This window comes from Panthera uncia (genome assembly GCF_023721935.1).
Source record: "Panthera uncia isolate 11264 chromosome A1 unlocalized genomic scaffold, Puncia_PCG_1.0 HiC_scaffold_16, whole genome shotgun sequence".
NCBI classification, from domain to species: Eukaryota; Metazoa; Chordata; class Mammalia; order Carnivora; family Felidae; genus Panthera; species Panthera uncia.
This window is the reverse complement of record NW_026057576.1, coordinates 27,479,545-27,506,539: the sequence shown is the minus strand read 5'-3', so window position 1 is coordinate 27,506,539 and position 26,995 is coordinate 27,479,545. Positions and strand designations below refer to the sequence as shown.

Sequence of the window (26,995 nt, the reverse complement as noted above, 5' to 3'; positions counted from 1 at the left end):
CTTTGTTCAAAATCATGTCACTTTTTTTTTCTTTTTTCTTTTTTAATGAAATTTATTGTCAAATTGGTTTCCATACAACATGCAGTGCTCATCCCAACAGGTGCCCTCCTCAATGCCCATCACCCACTTTCTCCTCCCTCCCACCCCTCTTCTCCCATCAACCCTCAGTTTATTCTCAGTTTTTAAGTCTCTTATGATTTGGCTCCCTCCCTAACTTTATTGTTGTTGTTGTCATACAGAGAAAGACAGATACCATATGTTTTCGCTCTTATGTGGATCCTGAAAAACTTAACAGAAGACCATGGGGGAGGGGAAGGAAAAAAAAAGTCACTTCTTTTTTTAAAATTCCTTAAATGACTCCTAATACCTTTGAAACAAAGGTTCATCCTTCCCTCCTCCCTCCCTCCCTTTTTTTTTCTTTGCTAAAGGCTATTTATTTATGTGTTGAGATATAATCGACATTATGTTAAATTAGTTTCAGGTGGTACAACATAGTGATTCAACATTTGTATACATCGTGAAATGATCACCACCATCTGTCACATTGCAAAGTTAATATAATATTATTGATTATATTCCCCCATGCCGTACATTACATCCTCATGACTTATTTATTTTATAACTGGAAGTCTGTACTTAACTCTTTTCACCAATGTAGCCACTCCCCTCAACCGCCCTCCCCTTCTCAACTTCTTGATTTAGTCTTGGCCTCCTCTCCTGTCACTCTCCTCCCACACTATATTCAGCCAAAAATTTAGAATAATTTACTCTCTTCTCTTCTGTTTACTTTTCCACCAGGCTTATGTGCTCCCTGAGGGAGAATCTTGGCTTTCATCTCACACATAGTTCCATTGACTCTACCTACTGCCTAAAGAGCCCTGCTATTTGTCCTCTCCACTCTATCCCCACTGTCACCCTCTTCGTTCAGATCCTTCATAAGGACCTGACTATTGTACCTGGACTATTGCAACAGCCCCCTAACAAGTCTCTTTCTGTCTTGGTTCCAACACATGGACAACATTAAAGAGTGAATGCAAAGTTAGCTAGTGGAAATGTGCCTAACATCTTCCAATGGCTTCCTCACTTCTTACGAATAGCATCCAGATTCCTTAACTAGAAGGCCAAAATGATTTGACCCTTTTCTAACTCATCAGCTGCATCGCCTGTCACTCTTCTGTTTGCAACCTCAGCTCTGTGCCAGTGATAATTAATTATATGTAGTTTCCTAACTACGCATAGCTAAGTCACATATGCTAAGTCACATATGCAAATGTTAGTCTCTCTGCCTGAGAGAGTCTCTCAACTTTGCCGGGTTCACATCATTTTCCATGATGTATTTTCATTTCTATGAAAATATATGACTCTCATCACAGCAGCAACTCTTCCAATTTTCAAGTGTCTTTGGAAAGAATTTAAAAGTTTACAATGCCTTAGTAAAAGATGTTTCAGGGCACTTGGGTGGCTCAATCTGGGACTATCATCTCATCGATGCTACCATAGTAACCTGTGTGCACTTTCGTCACACTATCCAGTAATCACGTGTCCTTTCTTTTCTTTCTCTGCTGATGGACCTAGGCAATGTGGGCCCTGGAGCTACCTATGTGTAGCTGCGTATGTGTGGGTATTTTAATATCTTTATCCAAATACCTTAAACAAGGCTTGACACATGGTAGATATTTTAAACATTTTTTCAGATCTAAAGTTCCTTAGGTTTAAGAGGCTATTATTTTCCTTTCCTCCAATTTCTCCTTACTACTGGAAGTGTAACATTTCTTAATGACCCATTTAATAAAATAATACTCCTGATTATGAACATTCAAAATCTTACTCTTTCTTTATTAATCCACTCAACACATATTTTACTCAGCATTCCCAATGTGCTGGGCACATGATATTTGGTGAAGATTCAAACTAAAGAAAACATAGACTTTACTTCAGTGGTATAGAGACCATATTTAAAAAATCAATTTCAGGGGCATCTGGGTGGCTCAGTGGGTTCAATGTCCAACTCTTGGTTTCAGCTCAGGTTATGATCTCGTGGTTTTGTGAGTTTGAGCCCTGCATCGGGCACCGTGATGGCAGCGTGGAGCCTGCTTGCGATTCTCTCTCTTCCCCTCTCCCTCTCTGCCCCGTCCCCAGTTGCACTGTCTCTGCCTCTCTCAAAATAAATAAATAAACTTTAAAAAAATCAATTTCAATACAATGTGGCAAAGGGACCTCAGGGCATAGAATAGAATGGTATAGAAGCCCCTAAATATTTAAGAGACAGTGGAGATTACTGCTTCAAAATGGAAGTACAGCATAAAAGGAAGTAACATATGCAATAAAAGCAAATTTATCAAAAGCCATGGTTCCTTGAATTGATACAGCTAAAATTTTTTGTTAATGGTTAATTCACAATGCTTCATGAAGAAAAGGTACATTTGGAGACAGGCTGCAGAAAATCCCTCAGGGCCACTGTGTAAAGTTCATAGCAGCCCTGTGGTCCTCAAAGTCTGTGTCACAAATACCATGGCAACAGACAGTGTTCAAGGGCACAATGGCCCTCCCTGTTACTGAATTTTCTACATTCTTAAACGCTGGGAAGTCTTTTCAACCTTTGCTACCATGGACTTTTTCAAATTGTCACTTATAAGATTTCCTGATTCGTTTGTCTTTATTCCTCTTGACTACATGAACAGAGTACATTACTATCAATGCTTGGGAATAGTATATTTTCTTTACAACCATGTTTCTGTCTTTCTTGATAGGCAAGATTCTTTTCCTTCTGTATCCTAAAAGTAACTTTCTTGTCTGCATATTTGTCTACTGATTGTGTAAGAGTATTAATGCTTCAGAAGAAAAATCAGACCTATGTTATTAGTTAGTGGGCCATAGAACGAATACAAAATAAATTCAGGTTATGCTTTTGTCTTTGTCATAGATAGTAATTACAGTTTTGACAGATTTCAAAATATTTAATCAAGATTTTTATTGAGGAAGAAAAATTTTCCCAGATACCTTCTGCATTGTTAATATCATCTAGGGATATAAATTACAGTACTAACTGAACAACAAATATGGGAAATGGCAGCAAAAAAACTTTTAATTTTTCTAACTCCTTAATATAGTAAAAACAGCAAGTAGAAGTTCTTCTAACATAATGTAAGGTTATTATCTACATGCAGATTAGGGACAAATTATTAGAGAAAAATTTAAATATATAACCACTTGACATAAAATCTGGAAAAGGAAAATCTCCTTTTATAGTATGGGTAATTTTCTCTGGAAAACATTCTTATTAAGGTGAATGTCTACAGTAAAGCTTTCTGGGTATACACTTATTTTGGGGGCTTAGTGGAAGGTCTGTAATTATTGATTAGTTTACAAGTGAGAAATTATCTTTCTCCCTTAAAAAAAAAAAAAAAGGAAAAGGATAGGAAAATATTAGGACTTTTCAGGGAAAAGAAAAGGAATATGAGAAAAAGAATACATAGGACACATCCTCTTTGAACTGTTGAGATAATTTAACTGATAGGAAAGCAAAGGAGAGGATGAGTATCAGTTCCTTTTGTTCTTAATTTCATGATACATTCATTTTATTTACCTGGAGTGTAGTGCATGTGCACATAGAAAACATATGATTCTCGTCACAGCAGCAACTCTTCCAATTTTCAAGTGTCTTTGGAATGAATTGAAAAGTTTACAATGCCTTAGTAAAAGATGTTCCGGGGGAATTGGGTAGCTCAGTCAGTTGGGCATCAGACTTCAGCTCAGGTCATCTCATGGCTTGTGGGTTCGAGCCCTGCGTTGGGCTCTGTGCTAACAGCTCGGAGTCTGGAGCCTGCTTTGGATTTTGTGTCTCCCTCTCTCTCTCTGTCCCTACCCCACTAATGCTCTATCTGTCTCTCTCTCTCTCTCTTAAAAATAAATAAACATTAAAATAAAAAAAAAAAGTTTCAACATCTCATTTTGCATCATGTGAATTGAACTTGGCAAATTAGAAAACTAATTAAATATCAGCTTCACTGTGGAGTTGATTACCACAATGTAAGAGGTGTTATCCATAAACGCAAAGCAGTGATCTTACCTGAATGTTGTCATAGAACAGAACATCAGGCACTTTCATTCTCTCCCGGGCATTATAGATCGGTGCAGTAACAGCTCCAATCCTCAGAGATCCAGAAGCTACTTCACCTAAACATTCCCCACAGGATAGAGGATTACTCGTAGCACTGTCTTCAGAGAAACCAAGTCCAATGTGACATAATGCAATACAGCATCTTTAACATCTTGTGGGTTCATTAAGGACTTCTAAATTAACATCTAAATGAAGTAAGCTTGAAGGTGGTAATAAAACACCAAAGCTCTACATAAAATGTTTAAAATGTTGCAAAATATAATAAAACTTATTTAAAATAAAGTATGTAGCAAACAGCATATAGACACAATTACAGAAGAACTGCTCCCCCCACCAGAACTCAGTCAAGCCGCCTTCATAAGCTTCTTTTATCAGAGACTATCACATAAACAAGGCTGAATACACGTTCAAAAGCTCTGAAGTACTTTGAATATTTGGGAACCTACCCTTTGAAAAAACTCCAAATGAGAATTGCCTAGAGTTTTAGTAAAAAATATTGATTAACCAACCTCCCCACCCAAGACCTCTCAAATTATTATTTTCCGGGATGGTCCAGGAGATCTGTATTTTCAAGTAAGAACCCCATGTGTCACACTGTTATTCTGTGATAATTACTATTTTATTGTCTTCTATTTGCTTTATATAGTTGGTCTGGAATAGAATATGAGCTCCTTAAAAATAATAATAAATTTGAAGTCACGGAACACATCTCATATGTATTTCTATAGTAAAGAGATATACATGTTCACTGCCTGACATATTCCAAGATTACCAATCATAACATTAATAGTGGTAGTTGTTAAAGTAACATCGATGATCACAACAGAAGCCATAATTTATTGAGGACCTTCTACAGTCCAGATCTCAAACTAGAAGCTTCAATGCTTTCTCATATAATTTCATGTAATTCTCTTAACAATGAGACAAGAATTACGAGGAAGCTAAGGACATATATTAAGTAATTTGCTTAAAGCCACCCAGCTAACATGGGTAGAGCTAAAAATAGAACTAAGTATAATGTTCTTTCTGCTGAGTGGGGTACGTTTACTCCTTTGACTCCAAATAATATTCCATCCTGTGGAAATACTGGAGCAAGCAGACAGATAATTACAATGCCTAAACAACTGACCTGTCTTCTTCCTGACCCCGCCCCACTTCAAATAAGAAAACTGCTCTTTTGTGCTAAAGCATTTTGAAAGACCAGGGAGGGGGGTGGGGGGAAAGCAACATTTGTATTTTGCAGTGCTGTGAACTATTTTGAGCTAAAAATAATGAAACTGTCACCCTGTTTAATCAAGTGCTGAGTGCCACACGTTTACCAAAGCAAAGTAGACCTCTCTCTCCAACAGATCCTTGACATTTCCCTTTTATTTACAAGTTCTATAGAGAAGAACGATGAGCTGTCACGCTGAGAATCTATTGTTTATTTACTACCATCAGGTCTCTGAAACAGACCCAATATAAAACCGTACAGAGAAAGACCAGAATTGTGGCAGTGACTTAACTATATACTTTTATGTTGAGATGACAAATATAATTTCAGAATCAAGTAGCATCTGAAACTATCTATGGTTTAGTTTATGGAACACATCTGTTCAGTTTGGTTTTGGGCTTTAGAACAATGTAATTCACCCAACTCACGTTGGTTGTTAAAATTTGAAGCTTGAAAAGGGAAATGCACTCAGAGAATGGTCATACTTATACTTCCTAGGAGAAAGGTGGCTAGCTGTGTCTGCTAAGAAATCTCATAGGATGGCATTATTTTGGTCCATTTGTCAAGGTCCTCAGTCTCGTAGACTCAAAACCTGATTTTGTCATGTCAACTGACAACAAACCTAACTCCCAGGAGAATATTATTAAACACACATATTCTGATCTATACATAAATTCTGATATATAAAATAAGAATTGAAAATACTACAACACAATGAAAACTGCAACTTTCCTATGGACCACAGGGTACACTGGTTGCCATAGCAGCATATTATTCAGAGGGGGAGACCTACACGGAAAGCCAAATCCTCATCAGAAGGTTATTTGGTGAACCTTGTCCTTCGAACAAGGAGAGTACATTAAATGAATTCTCCTCAAGAGAGATGACATCAAAGATAAATGGAACCATATGAGTCAAAAGTCTTTTAGGTTCTTTATCCCCTACGCAAGGCACAGATGGGAACTGCTGACACTGACCTGGTACCAAGACTGAACAAGAATCTACAGTCAGGACGACACGGGCTTTCTTTGGATATGTTAAAAGGTTTAGTCAAGTAACATATGAGTCTCCAGGCCCCAGAGTTATTCCATCTCCTTGAGGTGGCTGGGCCTATCTGTGCCCAGATCCATTGGTATGTGGAGTTTATAATTTTACTCTAAAAAAGTCATCTCATTTCTTCAACACCAAATTCCTGTCTCGGTGTAGCCCCAACTATTAAAAACATCTATTACAAAGAGAGTCACAATAAGCCCTCATTAGACCGTGGTCACACGAATTTTTCATACAACAGGTAATTACCTCTAAAAATAGAGAACCTTTTGTTGTGTTTTAATTGAAGAACAGGGAACATTTATAGGAAGGTGCAAACCTCCCTAAAATTATACTTAAATGGTTATCCAGAAGAAGAGAATCACAAAAGACAGTAAGGGTGGAAATGGAAAGATAAGAAGGCATGAAATGGTACTCTGAATATTTTAGTCTACATCAAACTAGAACAGTTTCCCAAACATATCCTGCAGGGCACCAGTGGTCCTCAAAATGTAAATGTTGTGCAAAGGAAACAGAATTCTAGATTCTACAGTGAAATATGTTTGGAAAAAAAGGTAAAACAAAATCACGTAAGTTTATTTATGGCAGGGATTCTCAGGGCCTTGAACAGGTTTGTCTCAATTGTGACTGAAGGACCGGTATCTGGTATGCATTGAAACAAAGGAAATATTCTAAGATCTAACTTGTATGTGGGTTTCAATTTTTTTTTTTTTAAAGGAAAGATTCATTTCTTCAACCCAATGCATAAAACAAAGTAGATGGAAAACAAAACCATTTTTTTATTGAAATTAAAACAATAATACAAATATCTGATAATTACTATTTCACTTAAGAAACAAATTTAATACTTACACTTATAATCCTCCAATTCTGGTTCCTGATTATTATCAGCACTTATTTCTATTGCAGCATCTGCCAGGTTTTTTTCTAATGCCGACCTTGCAAGGCTTGGTAAGAACCTGGTGGATGGGGGGAGGGGGTGGGGAAGAATATAATGTAAAGTCAAAGGTTTCTGTGATTCCTAAATATCTTTTGGCACGTACCCACGTAAACTCTTTCTCTCCTCCCTCTCTATCTCAATATAACCATTTATGGAGTGTCAGTCTTGCTCTGTGAAACCCATGAAAAATTTTGGAATATAAATTTCAAGCACCTGTGAAGATGAAGTATGTTTGTTGAACTCCTTTAATAAGTAAAATTTATGTGTAATTAGCAGTATTCATTTATATACAATATTTTATAGGACAAGACTTAAAATAATTTACTTCTTAAAATGGATTCAGTGTGCCTCATAAATCTTGTTTAACTGTTTAACTGGATTATCAAATTTTCTTAAATAGATAAAATAACGCTTTAACCTGCTCCAACCTGGCAATCAGAAATTCAAATTAGTGGAAGCGGATTAATGATGTTTACTTTCTAACACAAATTACTCAATTTAGGGTTATCCAGCTTGGTCTTTCCTTCCATTTAAAAAAAATACACCTGCTTGTCTAAACTATATGCATGTTGTCAAAATAATAATCTGGTGAGTGACAGAGGCATTCTTCATCTACAGGTAGATTGTACGAACATCATGAGCTTAGATGATGAAAATGGAGTTTCCCAGCCACACAAATAAAGTTATATCTGGAACTTATGATCCCAAGTGAGCCCACAGAAATCATTTTTAACCCATTACCTGTGTTATACTACTATAAGCTAACCACTGTGTGCCACGATATTCCAAATAAACATACTAAGAACATAACACTTCTAATTTAGGCTTTCCATAGCTCTAAATCCTTGGTGGTGGTTCCCACAGCCTTGAGTGTGCGCTCGAATAAAAGAGATGTTGGTGTGAGTGAGAAGGCAAATGAATGAGCGTGTGAAGAACTGATAGATTTCCTGACCCTGTGATATAATCCACATATCTGACACTATCTCCCACCTACTGCATCATTTTGGTTCCAGGCTATGACAGGGGGATTTCTATAACTCTAGGTCAGTAGCTCATTGGTTCAGCATCAAGTAGGACTTACTGTTGCTCACCTCTGACCTTTCATCACAGTTCTTAGACTGTGTCCAAAACCAAGGCCTCACCTTCTCTCTCAGACCCAATAACTGGGCTTTTATCTTGTTTCCTGAGCCCTTATCTTGGCACCATGCCCCCCTTTCCTCTCTCCTCTACACCACAAACTGGAGTCTGGCCTGGTAACATTAGGCCCTGCAGCTCCATCTCCATTACTTCCTGTCAGACCATCGTGATTGACAATAACCACTTGCAAGCTGAGACTCCATCACCATCCCCCAAAACCCCTTTCATCTATACAGTCTGCTGTCGACACATTTTCCTTTGCCCCTGTACTGAAACATTTCTAGATTGCCCTCCAAAGCCTGTAGAGAACTGCAAAAGGTATGCATGTCTCCCTTCCAATAGCAGTGGCAGGCATTGCTTGCCAATGTGATACTCTTTTCTACTGAACATGTTTCCGAACTGTTTTCAACCTCACACCCAGATACAACTACCAAATAATCAGAGGTAGTATGGAAGTTGAAAATATCCCACTTCTAGAACCTACATTTTAAAAGACACTGGCTCAGGGCACCTGGATGGCTCAGTCGTTAAGTGTCAGACTCTTGGTTTCGGCTTTCATGAACTCACAGTTTGAGTTCAAGCCCTGTACCAGGCTCTGTGCTGACAGCACGGACCTGCTTGGGATTCTCTCTCCCCCTCTTTCCCTGCCCCTCCCCCTTTTGTGCGGTCTCTGCCTCTCTCAAAATAAATAAATAAATAAATGTAAAAAAAAAAAAAAGGGGCGCCTGGGTGGCACAGTCGGTTGAGCGTCCGACTTCAGCCAGGTCACGATCTCGCGGTCCGTGAGTTCGAGCCCCGCGTCAGGCTCTGGGCTGATGGCTCGGAGCCTGGAGCCTGTTTCCGATTCTGTGTCTCCCTCTCTCTCTGCCCCTCCCCCGTTCATGCTCTGTCTCTCTCTGTCCCAAAAATAAATAAGAAACGTTGAAAAAAAAAAAAAAAGATACTGGCTCATCCCACAAATGAAGAAAATAAAGTGTGTCAGGTTGTATTAGGTCAACCTTAATTTTTTCTAGGTTTCGATTTTTTTCTAGTTAACAGCTTCTTTTCCCATTGCTCACTGATATTTTCTACTTGCTTTTTCCTCTCCTTCTGCGGGCTTTCACAGAATAAGTGAGTGAATGAATGAAACATCACTCTTTCTGTCCTACTTCCCTATAACAAAAACAAACACATACTCTGCTGTAAAGTTTTCAAGGGTATTTATCACTATTAGGAGCACCATAATGCCTTTTTAAAATCATTATTGTCATTATCTTCATTTACTATCAGTAAAAATAGAATTGGAAATTATCTTCATTTACTATCAGTAAAAATAGAATTGGAAAGTCTCCAGTCTCTACGGTCTTGGTTGAACAAAAAACTAAAGAAATATTCAACCACATTCTAGGAAACAAAAACAGAGGTAGTTTCCCTAGGCTAACTGAAAGTGAGATACAATCTTTGGATTAAGGAGTAAGATAGGGTTTCTCAGGATGGTAGTATGAGAAGCTAGAGTAAGGACAGGGATGTTCCCAAATTACCAGTGCAGGAAAGAGAGGTATTACTATTAGTAGTAAGAGAGGGAGAAAAAGACTGTGGGAGTCAGGGGCTATCAGGTAGACTGTGATTTCTATTTAGAGTGTGTAATTAATTAATTGATACCTGTGATTTTAATCTTAAGTTTATAAACAGGACTTGAATATTTAAAGTAACTTATGGCTCATTCTATTTATAAAGTTAGTTCATTATCTTTGTGAGTTATTTACTTTTCTGGAAAGGTTTTGTTTGTTAATTAAGCTATCTGAAGTACTTAAAAGGAAATAGCATACATAAAGTTTATCGACAAATTTCAAATATTTGAAGACAGTTAATTTAGCCAAGATATTTGGAAGATAAATGGAATCAAACATTTTTCAAAGGCCTATAAAAATAATTCATATCTGCTAGGCTTATAAGAGTAAGTTGAATAATAGAAACACGTAAAGAATACCTAGATTTTTGAAATTATACCCTTAAAACACTGAACAGCAATTGTAAAGCCAGAAATAAATCGCTAGTCTCTCCAGAAAGAAAAATAATTTTTCAGAACAAAAAATACACATCAACGATAATCCTTATAATCATTTAACACTGTGTATGATTAGTTCTATCAGGCTTAATGATTTTTTAAAAACTAATTGGTTAATAATGCAAAAAGAGTGGAAATTTTATATAGATGTCATTCATTTTATGTTACAGGGAATTCTTGAAAAATATTGTCTGTAAACTGAGTTTTTGGTGACTGGGAAAATTTCCTCATTACCTCCATGTCAGAGACTGTTAATCTTCATTTCTAATTCTTATAGCTCTGCCTAAAGTTTCTATGCTAAAGGATCATTACCCCAAGATTTTCTATAAGCAGATAATGTAATGGAATACAAAATACTTACATGGAGTAGAACCCTTGTTATAGGAACTTCTAATTAACTCTTCCACAATAAAAGAACTTTTAAAATGTAAAATACCTAATAACTTCCTAATCTTCTAAAGTTTCTTTCCTTTGGCTTCTTAGGTTTTCAACTATCCAGAAAATTAAATATACATCTAGCTCCAAGACTTGCTGTATATATTATAGGATATGAGGATAAGGCACTTAGCAAACCATTCCCTCAGATGAAGAAATGTTCCAGTCTGAACTCAACTGCCATACACAAGTAAATAAAAAAAAAAAAAAAAAAAAAGTTTATTTATTTTGAGAGACAGAGAGAGAATGCAAGCATGGGAGGGGCAGAGAGAGAGGGAGAGAAAGAAAATTCCAAGCAGGCTCCATGCTTGTGAGGAGCCCAACATGGGGCTCAATCTCACAACCTGAGCCAAAATCAACAGTCAGACACTTAACTGACTGGGCCACCCAGGCACCCCCAAATAAATTAAAAGCATTTTAAAAATTCAATTAACAGGATTTTTTTTAATGTTTATTTATTTTTGAGAGAGAGAGAGAGAGACAGATCGTGAGTGAGTAAGGAGGTGAGAGAGATGGAGACACAGAGTCTGAAGCAGGCTCCAGGCTCTGAGCTGTCAGCACAGAGCCTGACGCGGGGCTCGAACTCACAAGCTGTGAGATCATGACCTGAGCTGAAGTTGGACACTCAACCAACTGAGCCACCCAGGCACCCCAAAATTAACAAGATTTTTAAAAGCCAAGTTAATACTTAATAAATTTAATGTTTAACAAATTTAAACTAGAGAATTTCTTTGGATTGTGTCTGCTAAATAATAGATTTCATTAATATAAATTATGTCAACTTTTTAAAAAAAATGTTTATTTATTTTATTTTTGAGAGACAGAGACATAGCCTGAGTGGGGGAGGGGCAGAGAGAGCAGGAGACACAAAATCTGAAGCAGGTTCCAGGCTCTGAGCTGTCAGCACAGAGCCCGACATGGGGCTCGAACTCATGAACTATGAGATCATGACCTGAGCTAAAGTCAGATGCTTAACTGACTGAGCCACCCAGGTGCCCCAAATTATGTCAACTTTCAAAAATTTTTTTTGGGGGGTGCCTGGGTGGCTCAGTCGGTTGAGCGTCCGACTTCAGCTCAGGTTATGATCTCACGGTCTGTGAGTTCAAGCCCCGTATCTAGCTCTGTGCTGACAGCTCAGAGCCTGGAGCCTGCTTCAGATTCTGTGTCTCCCTCTTTCTCTGCCCCTCCCCTGCTCATGCTCTATCTCTCTCTCTGTCTCAAAAATAAATAAAAATATTTAAAAAAAAAAAAACAAAAATTTTTTGCGAAACTCAATTTCTTTTTAGTGCTTCAATATGGAATGAGGTCACTAAAAAAAGGAAAAAACTTTATGTGCCCATAATTTTTTTTTCCTTCCTGCAATTGTGCTATCTTGAATAGGTGGTTAGTAAAAAAGGTTTTTGAGTTTGTAGCCTTGCTAAAGTCAACAGATAATGAATAAACAAGATAGCTGTTTTACTTTTTTGCAAAGTGCCATAGGGTGGTGACAAAGAGAGTTTTATTGTGGTCAGGTGATAACACTGGAAAAATTAGTTGACTATTTAATTCAGTAAAATATTTATGAGTGTTAAAAGTAAGTAATTTTAAGTTTTTGAATTTTTTTAACTATGAAATATTGCAAGCATATAGAAAGTTACAGAGGATATTAAATAGTCTATTAATCTCTTTTCATCTCTGGAGGTAATTCTCACGCTGAAAGTGTTATGTATCTCTCCTGTCCACATTTTTATTTTGCTATATTAGTATGAATAAAACTATATTGCATTTTTGTCACATTTAGCATTTTTATACATGGCAACATATCCCAAATTTCTTCTTGCAAACTGCCCATTTTCTGCCTGATATTACAGACAGACCTACTTCATTTTAACTAATGTGTACTATCTCATTATGTGAATATGTCAATTTATATATTCATTCCCTACTGATGGATAGATGGGTTGTTTCCAATTTTTCACTGTTACAAACAATGATGCAGTGAACATTCTTACATATGCCTCCTATACATTCATTTAAGTCTTTCTCTGAGGTGATATCAAGAAAAAGAATTGCCAAATCATAGAGTATTAATATACTTAAGTATAAAGATAATGTGAGGCAACTCTAAAGTGAGGAGACTTCCATCCCAACAGCTTTAATAGAATTCCATTTTCTTCTATTGACAAAAAATGTTAATTTTTACAGGTAAAAATTATAAAAGTATGAAATGATAGCTGATTATTATTTTAAAATCTCATTTCCCCAATTAATAATAAAGTTGAACATCTTTTCAAATATTTATTGGTCATCTGAATTAACTTCTGGGCATGTCTATTCATCCTTTGCCCATTTATGGTTGATTCTTTCATCTCATTAATTTGGATACTTTATAGTCCCTGAATACCAATCCTTTTGTGATTATAAATTTTATCAAACATCTCTTAGTTTGTGGCTCATAACTTGTAGACTGGCTTATAGGGTTTATATCATATATACATATTTTACTTTTTTGTAAGGGATAAAATGGGTATTTTTAATTTTTAACCATTTATTGATAAGTATGTCCATTCCCACACTGATTTATAATGCTACTTCTAACATATACTAACTTTCCACAAATATATGGGTCTGCTTCTGGGCTCCATAGTCTATTCTAATAGTCCATTTGTCTTTCCTTGTACCAATCCCATCCTGTAATAATGAATATAGCTTCATAATGGATCTTGATATATCTGATAAAGTACAACTCCTTAATCTTCCCCAAAACTTCCTTTGTTATTATTTCCATGATAATTTTGAGATCAGCTTGTCAAATTCTGTATAACCTTGGTGGAATTTGACCAAATAATAACTATATATAAGTTTGGAGTATAATAGCTTTATAATTCTGAATCTTCCTTTTCATGAATATGGTATAGCTTCCCTTTTATTTAAGTCTTTATGGCTTTCAATAAAGATTTATGCTTTCCTCCATAAAAGCATTACATATCATTAGATTTGTTCTTAGGTGCTCAAAGATTTCTACTATTATTTTGAATAGGATTATTTAAAAAAAAAAAACTTCCTCAGTTGATTGTTAGTAGAATATAGAAAAGTCGCTGATATGGATTTATAAGTCATCTCACTAATCTCTATTTGTTCTAATGATTTATATATAGTTTCTCTTGATTTTTTTTTTATTTTGAAAGAGAGAGAGAGAGATTGAGAGGGGGAAGTACAGAGAGAGAGAGAGAGAGAGAGAGAGAGAGAGAGAGAGAGAGAATCCCAAGCAGGCTCCAAACTGCCAGTGTGGAGCCTGACATGGGTCTTGAACCCATGAACTATGAGATCATGACCTGAGCTGAAACTAAGAGTCGAATGCTTAACAAACTGAGCCACCCAGGTGCTCCTTTTGAATTTTTTATGTAGCCAATTAGATAATTTTGGGCAAATGCTCTGACTGAAAGGACAGATAGGTGACATTCTTGTTCTGTTCCTAATTCTAAAGAAAATATGTGTATTTTATCATAAATATGTTTGCTCTAAATTTGGGGTATATACCTTTTATCAGATTGAAGAATTTTCCTTTTCTTCATGGTTTACTAAGAATATTCCTGGTTTACTAAGAATGGTGTTTTTGCTTCGGTTTGTTTTTAGGTTTGGTTGTTAGGTTTCATCAAATCCTTTTTACTCATTTATTAAAATAATATTTTTTCTAATTTGTTAATATAATGAACTAAAAAACAGTATATTAAACTTCCTTCACATTCTTGAGATAATTCAAAATTGCTCATGATTTTATATATATATGTATACACATACATATATATATGTATATATGTAATTAGTTAGAATTAGTTTGTTAGCATTTCTTTTAAAAGTTTTGCACCTATTCCATGATTGTGATTTGTAATTTTCCTTTCATACATTATTCTTGTCTGGTTCAGTTACCAAAATCATACTAGATTAAAAGTGAATTGCTATTTGTCTGTTCTTTGGAATGGTCTGTAAAATGCTTTGGATTACCAGTTTTTCAAAAAATTAAAGACACTGGAAAGGAGCTTTATTTTAGCTGGATACAGCATAGAGAGAACAAATTTAAGTTGCAATGCAGTAAGCTTACTTAAACTATAAGAAAAATTGTCCACCAAACTGAAGATTGATAGAAGGCAATTATAAATTCTCGTAAGCTGAAAATAGATTCTTTTAATTCCTTTTATATATCAAGGAATGAATGGACAATAGTCAGAACCACCATAAAAATAATTGCCAGATTATATGAAAAGAGCCTAAAAGAAAACTCTGGGCTTATTGGGTATTGTTATTAATCCTTTTTTTTATTGTTATTTTAAAAAAGGGGTGCCTGGGGGCGCCTGGGTGGCTCAGCCGGTTAAGCGTCCGACTTCGGCTCAGGTCATGATCTCGCGGTTCGTAAGTTCAAGCCCCACGTCGGGCTCTGTGCTGACAGCTCAGAGCCTGGAGCCTGTTTCAGATTCTGTGTCTCCCTCTCTCTCTCTGACCCTCCCCCATTCATGCTCTGTCTCTCTCTGTCTCAAAAATAAACGTTAAAAAAAAAAAATTTTAAAATAGGGGTGCCTGGTTGGCTCAGTTGGTTCGAGTGCCCAACTTCAGCTCAGGTCATGATCTTACAGATCGTGGTTTTGAGCCCTGTGTAGGGCTCTGTGCTGACAGCTCGAAGCCTGGAGCCTGCTTTGGATTCTGTGTCTCCCTCTCTCTCTGCCCCTCCCCCACTCACATTCTGTCCCTCTCTATTTCTTCAAAATAAATAAAATGTTAAAAATTTTTAAAAATTTTTAAATGTTTATTATTTATTTTGGGGTGGGGGGCAGAGAGAAAGAGGGACAGAATCCAAAGCAGCTCCAGGCTCTGAGCTGTCAGCACAGAGCCCAATGCAGGGCTCGAACCCACAAACTGTGAGATCATAACCTGAGCCCTGAGCCAAAGTTGAATGTTTGACTGAGCCACCCAGGTGCCTGTTAAAAAAATTTTTTTTAAATGATTTCATGTAAGTGTGATTTTGTAAGAAAATTCTTTAAGCCAATATTTTATAATAATTTCCAAACAGGTATAAAAGTATTATTAGTATAGACTGAAAAGACATTAGTTTTGTTAAACTTAGGCAACAGAACAGTATATCAAGCATGGAAGGTTCCCAAGCTAATTTGGGAGATGCTCAGTGTAGTGCTTAAGAACACTAGCTCAGAAGACACATAGCATTTGAATCCCAAATCCACCTTTACTTCTTCACTACTCTGACTAGAGCAAGTGACTTAGTTTTCTTATCTGTAAACTATCTCTTAAAATTGCTGTTATGTGTACGATAAAATATGTTCTAAAAACTGAACACAAGGTTGAAATAGCTACATATTCAGACAATACATTCTCCAGACCTGTGAGAACTGACTACCAATTAAACTTACGTTATCGTTTTAGCAAAGACCCAGGAGCTTGAATTCAGTGAGAAAGGGGAATATGGTTACCTGGAAAGGCAGGCTTTAGTAACTGCACTGTGAAGATTTTCATGAGGGTACTGTGACAGCCGACGAGAAATCCGCAACAGCTGTCTGGTAGATAGTGATGCTGCCAATGACTGGGCCTATCAAAAGACAAGGACAGCCTGATGACAGTCTTGTTTCTGCCTGCTGAAAGTCCCTTTAGATGAGTATCAGGGCACAGCTCATTATTCCTGATGGACAAGGCCAGACTTAAAATAAATATGTACTGTTAATGAATTACAAATAAAAATAAACAAAAGCCGATTTACACTTTAAAAATCCTTAAAGTGGGGTGCCTGGGTGGCTCAGTCGGTTAAGCGTCCGACTTCGGCTCAGGTCATGATCTCGCGGTCCATGGGTTCGAGCCCCGCGTCGGGCTCTGTGCTGACAGCTCAGAGCCTGGAGCCTGTTTCAGATTCTGTGTCTCCCTCTTTCTCTGACCCTCCCCTGTTCATGCTCTCTCTCTGTCTCAAAAATAAATAAATGTTAAAAAAAATTTAAAAAAAATTGTTAAAGACAGGTTTTTAAAAAAAATCTATAAAAAGTGTTTATAAGTTAAATTCGATAGAAGTGTTTTCATTGAGCTAAGTGCTGTATACACATGTTTTGGGGGTTGGGGGGGAAGAGGTTGGAGGAAGGAAAGATGTTACATAATACAGTTCACACCTGACTTACAAATAGCTTTTCTGTGCCATGAATTATTTGTTCTTTCCCCTACCCCCACCCCCCCCCCCCCCCCCCCCCCCGCCTACACAAAGCTGCACTGTTAAGATATCCTGAAAATGCTTAGAGCTTTAAGTAAATCGATGGTTTCTAAAAGGGAGAAAAGGAAATGTGGACAGTTCAGGTTGCTGATCACAGAGGTGTCGACCAGTGTTATCACCTGGGCAGCAGCTTGCAGTTTGAAATCCTTTCCCTACACTGTCAGAATAATTTCACTTTTAAAATTAATAGAGCTGCTAGTATAGAAATCAAGACATGTGAGTACCAATAATATTTGTTGTTGATTTTGAAATTATCTTAGTGGGCAGCATAATATAAAGTTCATAAGCTTCGGAATCAGACAAATCAGGCTCTCTCCCATGTATTAGCTTGGTGGATTAGTTAACACCTTAAAGTTTCGGTTTCCTTATCTTTAAGTTGGCGATAATAAAGCCTTTACCTTTAAGATTGTTAAGAGGGGTTTAATATCCAAAATCCATAAAGAGCTTATCAAGCTCAACACCCCAAAAAACAAATGACTCAATTAAAAAATGGGCAGAAGACATGAATAGACATTTTTCCAAAGAAGACATCCAGATGGCTAACAGACACATGAAAAGATGCTCAACATCACTCATCATCAGGAAAATACAAATCAAAGCTACAATGAGATACCACCTCATACTGGTCAGAGTGGCTAAAATTAACAACATAGGAAAACAACTCTTGGGGAGGATGTGGAGAAAGGGGAACCTTCTTACACTGTTGGTGGGAATGCAAACTGGTATCGCCACTCTGAAAAACAGTATGGAGGTTCCTCAAAAAGTTAAAAATAGAACTACTCTATGATCCAGCAATTGAACTACCAGATATCTATGCAAAGGATAAAAAAATACTGATTTGAAGGGATACATGAACCCCAATGTCTGTAGCAGCATTATGAACATTAGCCAAAGTATGGAGAGAATGCAAATGTCCACTGACTGATGAATAAAGAACAGGTGGTGTTTATATTCAATGGAATATTACTCAGCCATAAAAAAGAATGAAATCTTGCCATTTGCAATGATGTGGATGGAGCTAGAAAGTATAATGCTAAGCAAAATACATCAGTCAGAGAAAGACAAATACCATAGGATTTCACTCGTTTGTGGAATTTAAGAAACAAAACAGATGAACATGGGGGAAAAAGACAGGCATATCATAAAGTAGATTTTAACTATAGAGAACAAACTGAGAGTTGCTGGGAGATGGGAGGAGGATGGGTTAAAAATGAGTAATAGGTAAGTATTACAGAGGGCACTGGTTTTGATGGGCACTGGATGTTATATGTAAGTGATGAATCACTAAATTCTACACCTGAAACTAATATTACACTGTATGTTAACCAACTGGAATTAAAATAAAAACTTGAAAGAACAAAAAAGAAAGAAAAAGGAAAAAAGAGAAAATTGTTCTCTTAGCAGAGGTCAGTCACATGGATGCTCAACAAATGTCACCAATTATTATTAAAAGTCAGCCTCTTCAAAATGAAGAAAATCTAACAGGAAGGTGATGTGACCTACACTTTAGTATGAATTTAATGTATCAGATTATTATTGGATTTAGATCAGCAGCATTAGGAAACAGCAGTTTTCACTGAAAACCAGAAGAGAGAAGAACTTTTAAAGAACAGGCCAGGGTGAAATGAGGGCACATGTGAGCCCCTAAGGGAACACAGAAGAGGACCCCAAGAAGTGAACAGAGGGTTCAGGATGGATGGTGGTAGGATGCCACAATGCCAGAGACACAGTCTATTTGCTTGTTTCAACATTTCACTTGAGGTGATTTCTGCATGTTCCAAGGAAGAACAAAAGGAAGTGATTTCTCTCCCTTGGGTATCTCACAGCTCCATGAGATGCTGTTATGCTAATACTAGCGTTATATTTCAGCTACAACATAGGTTAAATAGTCCTCTGGGGACTAGGTTGGGGGCAAGATCACCATTTACAATGTACCCTTTTTTCTGTTAAAAAACACATTCGATGTCTCAAAGAACTCATTTGTAAGCAAACATTTGGTTCATCCTTGTTTTCAACAAATTTGCATTCTAGACATGGAGGCAATATTTAAATATAAGAAAGTAGAAATTGCAATTCAAAATAGCATATAATTTAATGCCAAAGCAAGTGAAGCACTTGACAACTGCTATAGGGGCTTAAAATTAAATTGTTCAAGTGGGCAGGAGAAAGGCTATGAACAAAGGCATGAAAGCAAAAGAAACAGAAATCGTGCAGACTGTGAGGAAACCAGCCCAGCTCTATCACAGGGTCTTGCTGGAGAACTTGCTCCTAAGTAACAAAGACCTGGGACTGACTCCTGGAGGAGTTTGGCTTTACCCCGAAAGGCAATAGGACTTCTTTTGTGCACAAAGTGGTAATATGATTTTAGAAAGATTAATCTGGCAGGAGCATGCAAAATAAGTGAAGGACGGGGGGAACTGAGATAGGAAACAGAAAGCTCCTTCAATGATCTGTCTATAAAATGATGAGGTACTACAGTAAGGTCACTGGCAAAAAGGAGTAGAGAAAAGGAATCAACAACTATTTCAGAGAACTTGGCACCTGATGGATATGAGAAAGAAGGAAGAAGGGAGGATAAGGTTATTTCAGCCAGTATGATTTAAAGTATCAGAAGCCTAATATGATTCAGCAATTCCCATTCTTAACACCTGGGTCCACAAAAATCCCTATTTTCATCATGGAAGATGTATGACTAATGACTCCAACCCGAGCATTCTCATGACAAGAGTCCCAATAAACAGTACAGTAACTTCCTAGTATACAATATTCTAATCTCATCCAAGAATGACATTGAATTCAGGCTTCACATTTCATTCCAGTGATCGGTAAGGACTTTCTCATGAATTTGAAAAACACGAGCTTTCTCAGTTGATAATACCGAAATGCTTTATGACAACATCCAGTGTCAAAAAAATCAGAACAAAGCTTTATGTTGAGTCATTTAAGTGTTGAATAAAGGGTTTGGTTATTTCTTCTCTCACATTATCAATTAGAAATTGAGAATGCACTTTAATTACAAAATTCCTAACATGTTTAACGTTTATAACATTACATTTCTCTTAAAAACTGAGAACTGAGGGTTGATGGGGGTGGGAGGGAGGGGAGGGTGGGTGATGGGTATTGAGGAGGGCACCTTTTGGGATGAGCACTGGGTGTTGTATGGAAACCTATTTGACAATAAACTTCATACATTGAAAAAAAAACATTACATTTCTAAGTGCAGTTTCATCTTGCAAAAAAGAATGTGAGGATATGAGCACATTCTCTTAGTTACCATGGTTATGGAGTTTAAGAGCACACTTCAAGGGTTTTTTGTATTAGCATGATTAGTACCAGTAATTCAGCTTAAAAATATGAAGGTTCTGATCAGAAATTTTTTCAAATAAATTCTCTCTTTTTCCTCTTAAAGAATTATTTCTTTTATGAAAATGTAACATTCTCTGGGAGAGAAAACTCTAGGGGCAATGTGTTAATAAATTAGTAATTAGTTGATTAGTCATTTTATTCATTCATTCATCAAACATTTATTAAGTGTCTCTTATGTGCCAGGCACCAGGCTGGGAAACGGGAATAAAAGAATGAACACTGGGGCACCTGGGTGGCTCAGTCGGTAAAGTGTCCAACTTCAGCTCAGGTCATGATCTCACAGTTTGTGGGTTCGAGCCCCGTGTCGGGCTCTGTGCTGACAGCTCAGAGCCTGGAGCCTGCTTCAGATTCTGTGTCTCCCTCTCTCTCTGCCTGTCCCCCCACCCCCACTCTCACTTTGCTCTATCTCTCAAAAATAAATAAATGTAATAAAAAAAATTTTAACTAAAAGAATGAACAAGGAGTTCAAACAGTCGTTGGGGAGATAAAAATAAAGAGATAGAACCACCACAGGTCTGTAAGAGAATCCTACATCAAGTGTCACGAAAACAGACTGCAGACTGAGGTTACTTCTACCTGAGGGGCTGAGAGAGACCTGACGGAACAAGGACCTGCGGGAGAGCAGACAGGGAGAAAGCACATTTCGGGCATCACCTGATGTGGAGGCATCTGGTTATGTGCTGGGCTCAGGAACCAGTAGGAAGAGGAGTGCGGGAGGCCTGAGGGTGCTTCAAGAGAGGCTCTAGAGAGCGAGGCTGAGGAGGGCAGCACACAGCCAAATGGAACTTGGCAGGCATGCATGTTTTAGCGGGTCGTCCTTCGGTCTATACACGGAGAATTCAGCCCTTAACAGTTCAGGAAAGGCCACTCCAGAGATAACAAGGAAGAGTCACTCATTCATTTATTTAATAGATATTTGTTGAGCATCTACTACACAGTAGGCAAGTTCCAGATGCTGGGGATACAGCGGGGACCTCAACAAAAATCCCTGTCATCCTGGAACATAAATTTGAGTCAGGGAAAACAGACAATTTAAAAAAGTGAGTGAAACATATATTATGTCAAAGGGTTAAGCCTCAGGAGGGACTTGAAAGCCCAAAGAGAGCTGGGAATGAAAAGGGCGGAAAGTGTGATTCTAAATAGAGTGCTTCGGGTTGGCCTCTCTGAAGAGGTGACATCTGAGCAAATCCAAAAGGGGGAGGGGGCAAAGCTACAGTTACCTGGGGAAGAACAATCTAGCCAGAGGAAATGCTGAGTGGCCAGGGCCCTGAGGCAGACCCTAGTGGGTTTAAGGAACAAGAAAGAGAACGGTATAGCTGAAAAGAACAAATAAGGAAGCAGAGTTGCAGATGAGGTCCCAGGAGTTATTAATAGGGGGCCTGTGACAGCTAGAAAATGCTCCCACCCCCTATACCCCAAGATACCCACATCCTAATCCCTGGAACCTGTGAATTTTACTTTATATGGCAACGCTGACTTTGTAGACCGCATTAAAGACTTTGAGATGAAGAGATTATCCTGGATTATTTGGGTGGTCCCTAAATGCAATCACCCGTATCCTCACAAAAGGGAGGCTGAGAAAAATCTGACACAGACACACAAAAGAGAAGGTGATGTGAAGACGGAGGCAGAGGTTAAGATAACGAGGCCACAAGTCAAGGAATGCTGGTCACCAGCAGAACTGGAAACGGCAAGGGACAGATTCTCCCCTTGAGCCCCTGAGGGAGTGTTGCTAATACCTTGATTTCAACTCAGTAATACGCATTCCAAACTTTTGGCATCCGGAACACTGAGAAAATAAATTTCCAGTGTTACAGACCATTTATGGTAATTTGTTAAACAGGCACAGGAAAGTAACACAGGGTCGTATTAGGAATGAATTGTTGGTGATGAGGGCAGTCAAAAGGAAATAACGATATTCCAGGAGAAAGATTATGAAACCAAATACCAGGACAATTCTGATAATAGGTAAGAGAATGGATGAGACATCATGATGCTAAATTGATGAGATTTTCTTTCAGGGAGAGTAGAGATAGTGGGAAAGCAAGGAGACAGATTATTAACAAAGTCGGGGGATTAAAAAAGGAAGTAGGAATAGATTTAAAGGGGAAAGACAGTTCAGTTGTATAAAATAGGTTGAATTTACAGCAATCCCAGAGTATCCCGTTGAGCAGTGAAAGAAATGAACATTTATTAAGCAGCTACCAAGAAAAGGATTCTTCACATACATTTTCATGTTTAATCATCACAACATCCTTATGAAGGAGATGGCACTTCCCATTTTACAGATGATTCATAGAGTTAGTGACAGTCCTTGATCCTTCCAACATACACAGTGATTTCCAATGTTTTAAGCACCAAGTCCCTTATTTTTATTCCCCATGTGCCCTGTGTATTTTTTAAGTAGGCTTCATGTCCAGTGTGGGGCTTGAACTCATGACCCTGAGATCAAGACCTGAGCTGAGATCAAGAGTGGGATGCTTAACCAGCTGAGCCACCCAGGTGCCCCCTGTACTCTGTGTTTTAAAAGGTTTTGCTTACCAAGCTGCATTTATTAAAGAATTGGTTCTCTATTTTTTGCTATTCAAATGCATGTATAGTCACCAATCGTGTTTCTGATTGGCATAATATAACCAGGCTTAGGTATTAAAACTCCAGCCCAAAGCCAATAACATTTTCATTAGTCCTTTTATTCCTCTGTGGGAAAATATACAACTTGCTTTGGTCTATTTAAAATATTAATTATTGCTTGAAGACTTCAGATTAAAAACGAATCACCTTTTCATTTCACCCCTGATAGCGCATGAATTATACCGAGTGTATTGGACTTTTGACAGGGGGGAGTTTTTGTAACAGTGCAAAAATGTTTTCAGCTGTGAATGCTGAAATAAACGTTAGGCAAGAAATTTTAAAAAGGGTGGGGGAACATAGTATGCCACCCCAAAGTATGCCATTTTGACATGTTTATTATTTTGAATTAAAGTCACTTAAGAAACAGTCAGTGTGAGAAGGACACTCTGACCCTCCTCTGTCCCCCAAAAGCAGGAAATAAATCTCCCACCTGAAAGGCACCCTGTCTGTCCCAGGAGGGTAGAGCGCATCCTTAATGCCAGAAATAGGGAACAAAGGGCTAAGATGGCAATATAAACAAACTTTGTTACTTTGTCACTAATTTACCTTCCCAAGCTCCAACTTTTTGTCTTGTCAATTCTTCACAAATTTATTGTTTGTCCGAAAGGTATAAAAGCTGCCTGCTTTGGTCATTTCTTTAAGTCTAATATTTTTATAGGGCTCCCGTACATATGACATCAAATTGGGTTTTCTCCTGTTAATCTGTCTCATGTCCATTTAATCATTAGGCTGACCAAAGAACCTGGAAGGAAGGAAGGAAGGAAGGAAGGAAGGAAGGAAGGAAGGATGGAAGGAAGGAAGGAAAGGGAAAGTTTTCTGCCCCTATACCATCCCAAGATGGAAATACAGTTAGAAACAGCGAATCAATGAGAAAAGAAAAGCTAGAAGCTGAAGAGAAATATGTTGGCGTTAACATAAGAGGTCATACTTGAAGCCAAAGGACTAGGTGAGACCACTCAGCACAGGAGACCAGGGTAGCAGAAGTGAAACCCCTAAGAACATCAAGCACTCCTCTAGAGCTACTGGTTTTTGTATGATACCAGCCACGAGTGGCTGGAGTAAATGTTCAAACCACCAAGAGAGTGAAATATATGCACAGGGCAAAGCACAGCATAAGAGATAAAAATACCAGCTTGAAAAATAGATTTTTAAGCATTAAACTCTGAGAACATAAAGCAGCAGCATGTCAACAACGAAAAATCCTATGGGAAAAAGCCCAGACTTACCGTGGGATCCTGTGTCTCTCTGAGTTTGTGTGCAAATGATAACAATCTGTCCAAAGCTTCCTGAGGTATATTTGGGACCTATTTTATGAGAGAATTGAGAAAAGAAAGAAAGAATAAGTTGGGATATCTGATCAATCAACCAGAAATTATGGCTAGTTAGCAAACGATATTAGAATTACATTTTTAGAAAGTCTCTGATGATAGGTAACATGTTTAACTCCTAGCTAAATTTGTTTATTCATTTTTCTCAGGAAACACTTACACCTCTACTTTCTCTTTAAGGATCAGGTAACTGAGGCGAAGCCGCCCTTCATTTACACTTCCATCACGAGGATAAAAGATGAAAGGAGTTGCTCAATTAAAAACTGGCATAAAGTGTGCCCATAAAAAAACTTTTCATAATGATTTCCCTGTTTGTTAGCTTCAGCATGATTTTTTTAATTCTAATTTCAGCATTTTTTCGTACTGAAACCAAACTCCCTCATTTAATCATCATCTTGTATCTACAAAGTGACATAAGGTATCCTTGTACAAAGACTGGATGTTCAAGCTGTTCATTTTTTCAAGGGCTTTTAAACCACACACCTAAGGGGTATAATCAGTTTATCAGTGAACTGTGAAGAACAATGGCCCAAATAACACACACTTGTTGCCTGAACTGTAACAATTTAGCATCTGACTCTTGATTTCAGCTCAGGTCATATACTGTGAGATCACCACATCAGTCTCCGCACTAACACTGCAGATTCTCTCATTTTCTCTCTCTCTCTCTTGCAAAATAAATAAACATTTGAAATAAATAAAAATATCACAGAGATGTTAGAACAATGACTGGTATGATGCAACCATTTCAGAAGTAAACTGCTCAGGATTCCTTTGATGATTTTTAAGTGACTGGAACTTGAAAATTCTAAGTTCTTTTCAGTATATACTTTATTTCATTTATTCTTTTAATCAGTCCTGTGATATATCCCCAACTTTGGTTGAGTAATTTACCCAAGATCTGGGAGCTAATAAATAGCGGATTTGGCATTTAAAAGCAAGCTGTTTGGGGGCACCTGGGTTAAGTCGCTCAGTCCGTTAAGCATCCGACTTCGGCTTAGGTCATGATCTCACAGTTTGTGAGTTCGAGCCCCACATCAGGCTCTGTGCTGACAGCTCAGAGCCTGGAGCCCGCTTCAGATTCTGGATTACATGTCTCCCTCTTCTCTGCCCCTCCCCCATTTGCACTCTGTCTCTCTCTGTCAAAAATAAATAAACATTAAAAAAGAAAAAAAAACTTTAAAAGCAAGCTATTTGACTTGAAAGCCTATGCCCTTATTCACCATCATGCTCACAAGACCTAAAATTAATCAGCTCATTCTGGTCTTTCAGAGGGGATGGGTGCATTCATATAAAAAGTTAATTATTCGTGATCTAGAACAACAGTGCCCAGGAGGACTTTCTATGATGATGGAAATGTTCTTTACCTATGCTGTCTGACATGGTAACCAGAAGCCCCATATAGTTATTGACCACTTGAAACATGACTGAGAAACTGAACTTTTAAAATATCTGTAATGTGGCTAGAGCTACACTGAACAGTGAAGTTCTGGAGTTCCACAAGGGTTAAGCACAATACTTGGTTAAGGCAGACATTGAAATAATGCATTATGTATACTGCAAGCCACCAGGTAACTGGTCAGGTAAGTACAGGATATATTACAGTATCGAGGGGAACAGCATTACTTTATATATTCTAAAATCTAAGGAACTAAGATATATTTGGCCTCCCTGTATAGGAACTTAAAATGATCATCTTTGGCTGATTAGAAGAGGAAAAGGAATCCAAATCTGTCTCCATATGAGGAAAGTGAAGAGCTAGCTTACATCCATGGTTCTCAAAGTGTGTTCCCCAGATCAGCAGCATCGGCATCACCTAAGAAATGCCAAGTTCTCGTGTACCACCCCAGACCTAGACACTCAACAATCTGTATTTTATCAGACCCTCCATATGTTTCTGAAAAAATGCTGAAGTATGAGGACCGTTATATCAGGAAATGTGGGAGTAAATGGGAAGAAAAAGCCAGGAATGTCCAACTCTGCTCCAGCAGGTGTCAGAGTGCCTTAAAAAAGGAACAGTTGAAGGCCACAGACTAAAGCTAGCCTCACTCTTACCATTTCCTTAATCACTTGAACTTCTTCACTTTTGGCAAGTGGTTTCATATAATGGAAAAAGAACATGGTTAAGAATTCTGGTCCCAGCCATTGCTGTGTGGTGCTTCCAAAGACAGGGGGTTCTGCCAAGGCGATGATTCTGAAGGAGGGGTGGACAGGAAAAATGGATCTAAGGGGGGGAAAAATAAAACAAACAAACATAATCATTCATATTAGAAATTAGGTCATGGGAGCTAAAGCCTAGGCAGTGATAACCCCATCATGTTGCTGTTAATATAGTCAAAGCTATTATCCAAAGAACAAGTTTTGAAAAAAATCAGGACATCCTAAGAACCTATTATTAACACAAAAAAAGAATCACCTACTGTTAAAATATGTTGGATTATTTCCACTGATGGTCTCCATGCCTTGCACAAACCACCGTTTGGGATATGC

General features: G+C 37.7%; 1 protein-coding gene across 2 annotated transcripts in view; it reads right to left on the bottom strand.

The window, feature by feature from the left end:
* Window positions 1-26,995, bottom strand: part of VWA8 (von Willebrand factor A domain containing 8) — a 358,377-nt gene that overhangs the window by 199,962 nt on the left and 131,420 nt on the right. For both annotated transcript variants that reach the window (XM_049647001.1, XM_049647002.1), the window contains exons 15-19: window positions 26,561-26,729; window positions 24,404-24,481; window positions 16,402-16,517; window positions 7,236-7,342; window positions 4,070-4,176 (exon numbers count right to left, since the gene is read on the bottom strand). In XM_049647001.1, coding sequence (XP_049502958.1) covers window positions 4,070-4,176; window positions 7,236-7,342; window positions 16,402-16,517; window positions 24,404-24,481; window positions 26,561-26,729 — 577 coding nt within the window. The remainder of the gene's footprint in view (window positions 1-4,069; window positions 4,177-7,235; window positions 7,343-16,401; window positions 16,518-24,403; window positions 24,482-26,560; window positions 26,730-26,995) is intronic.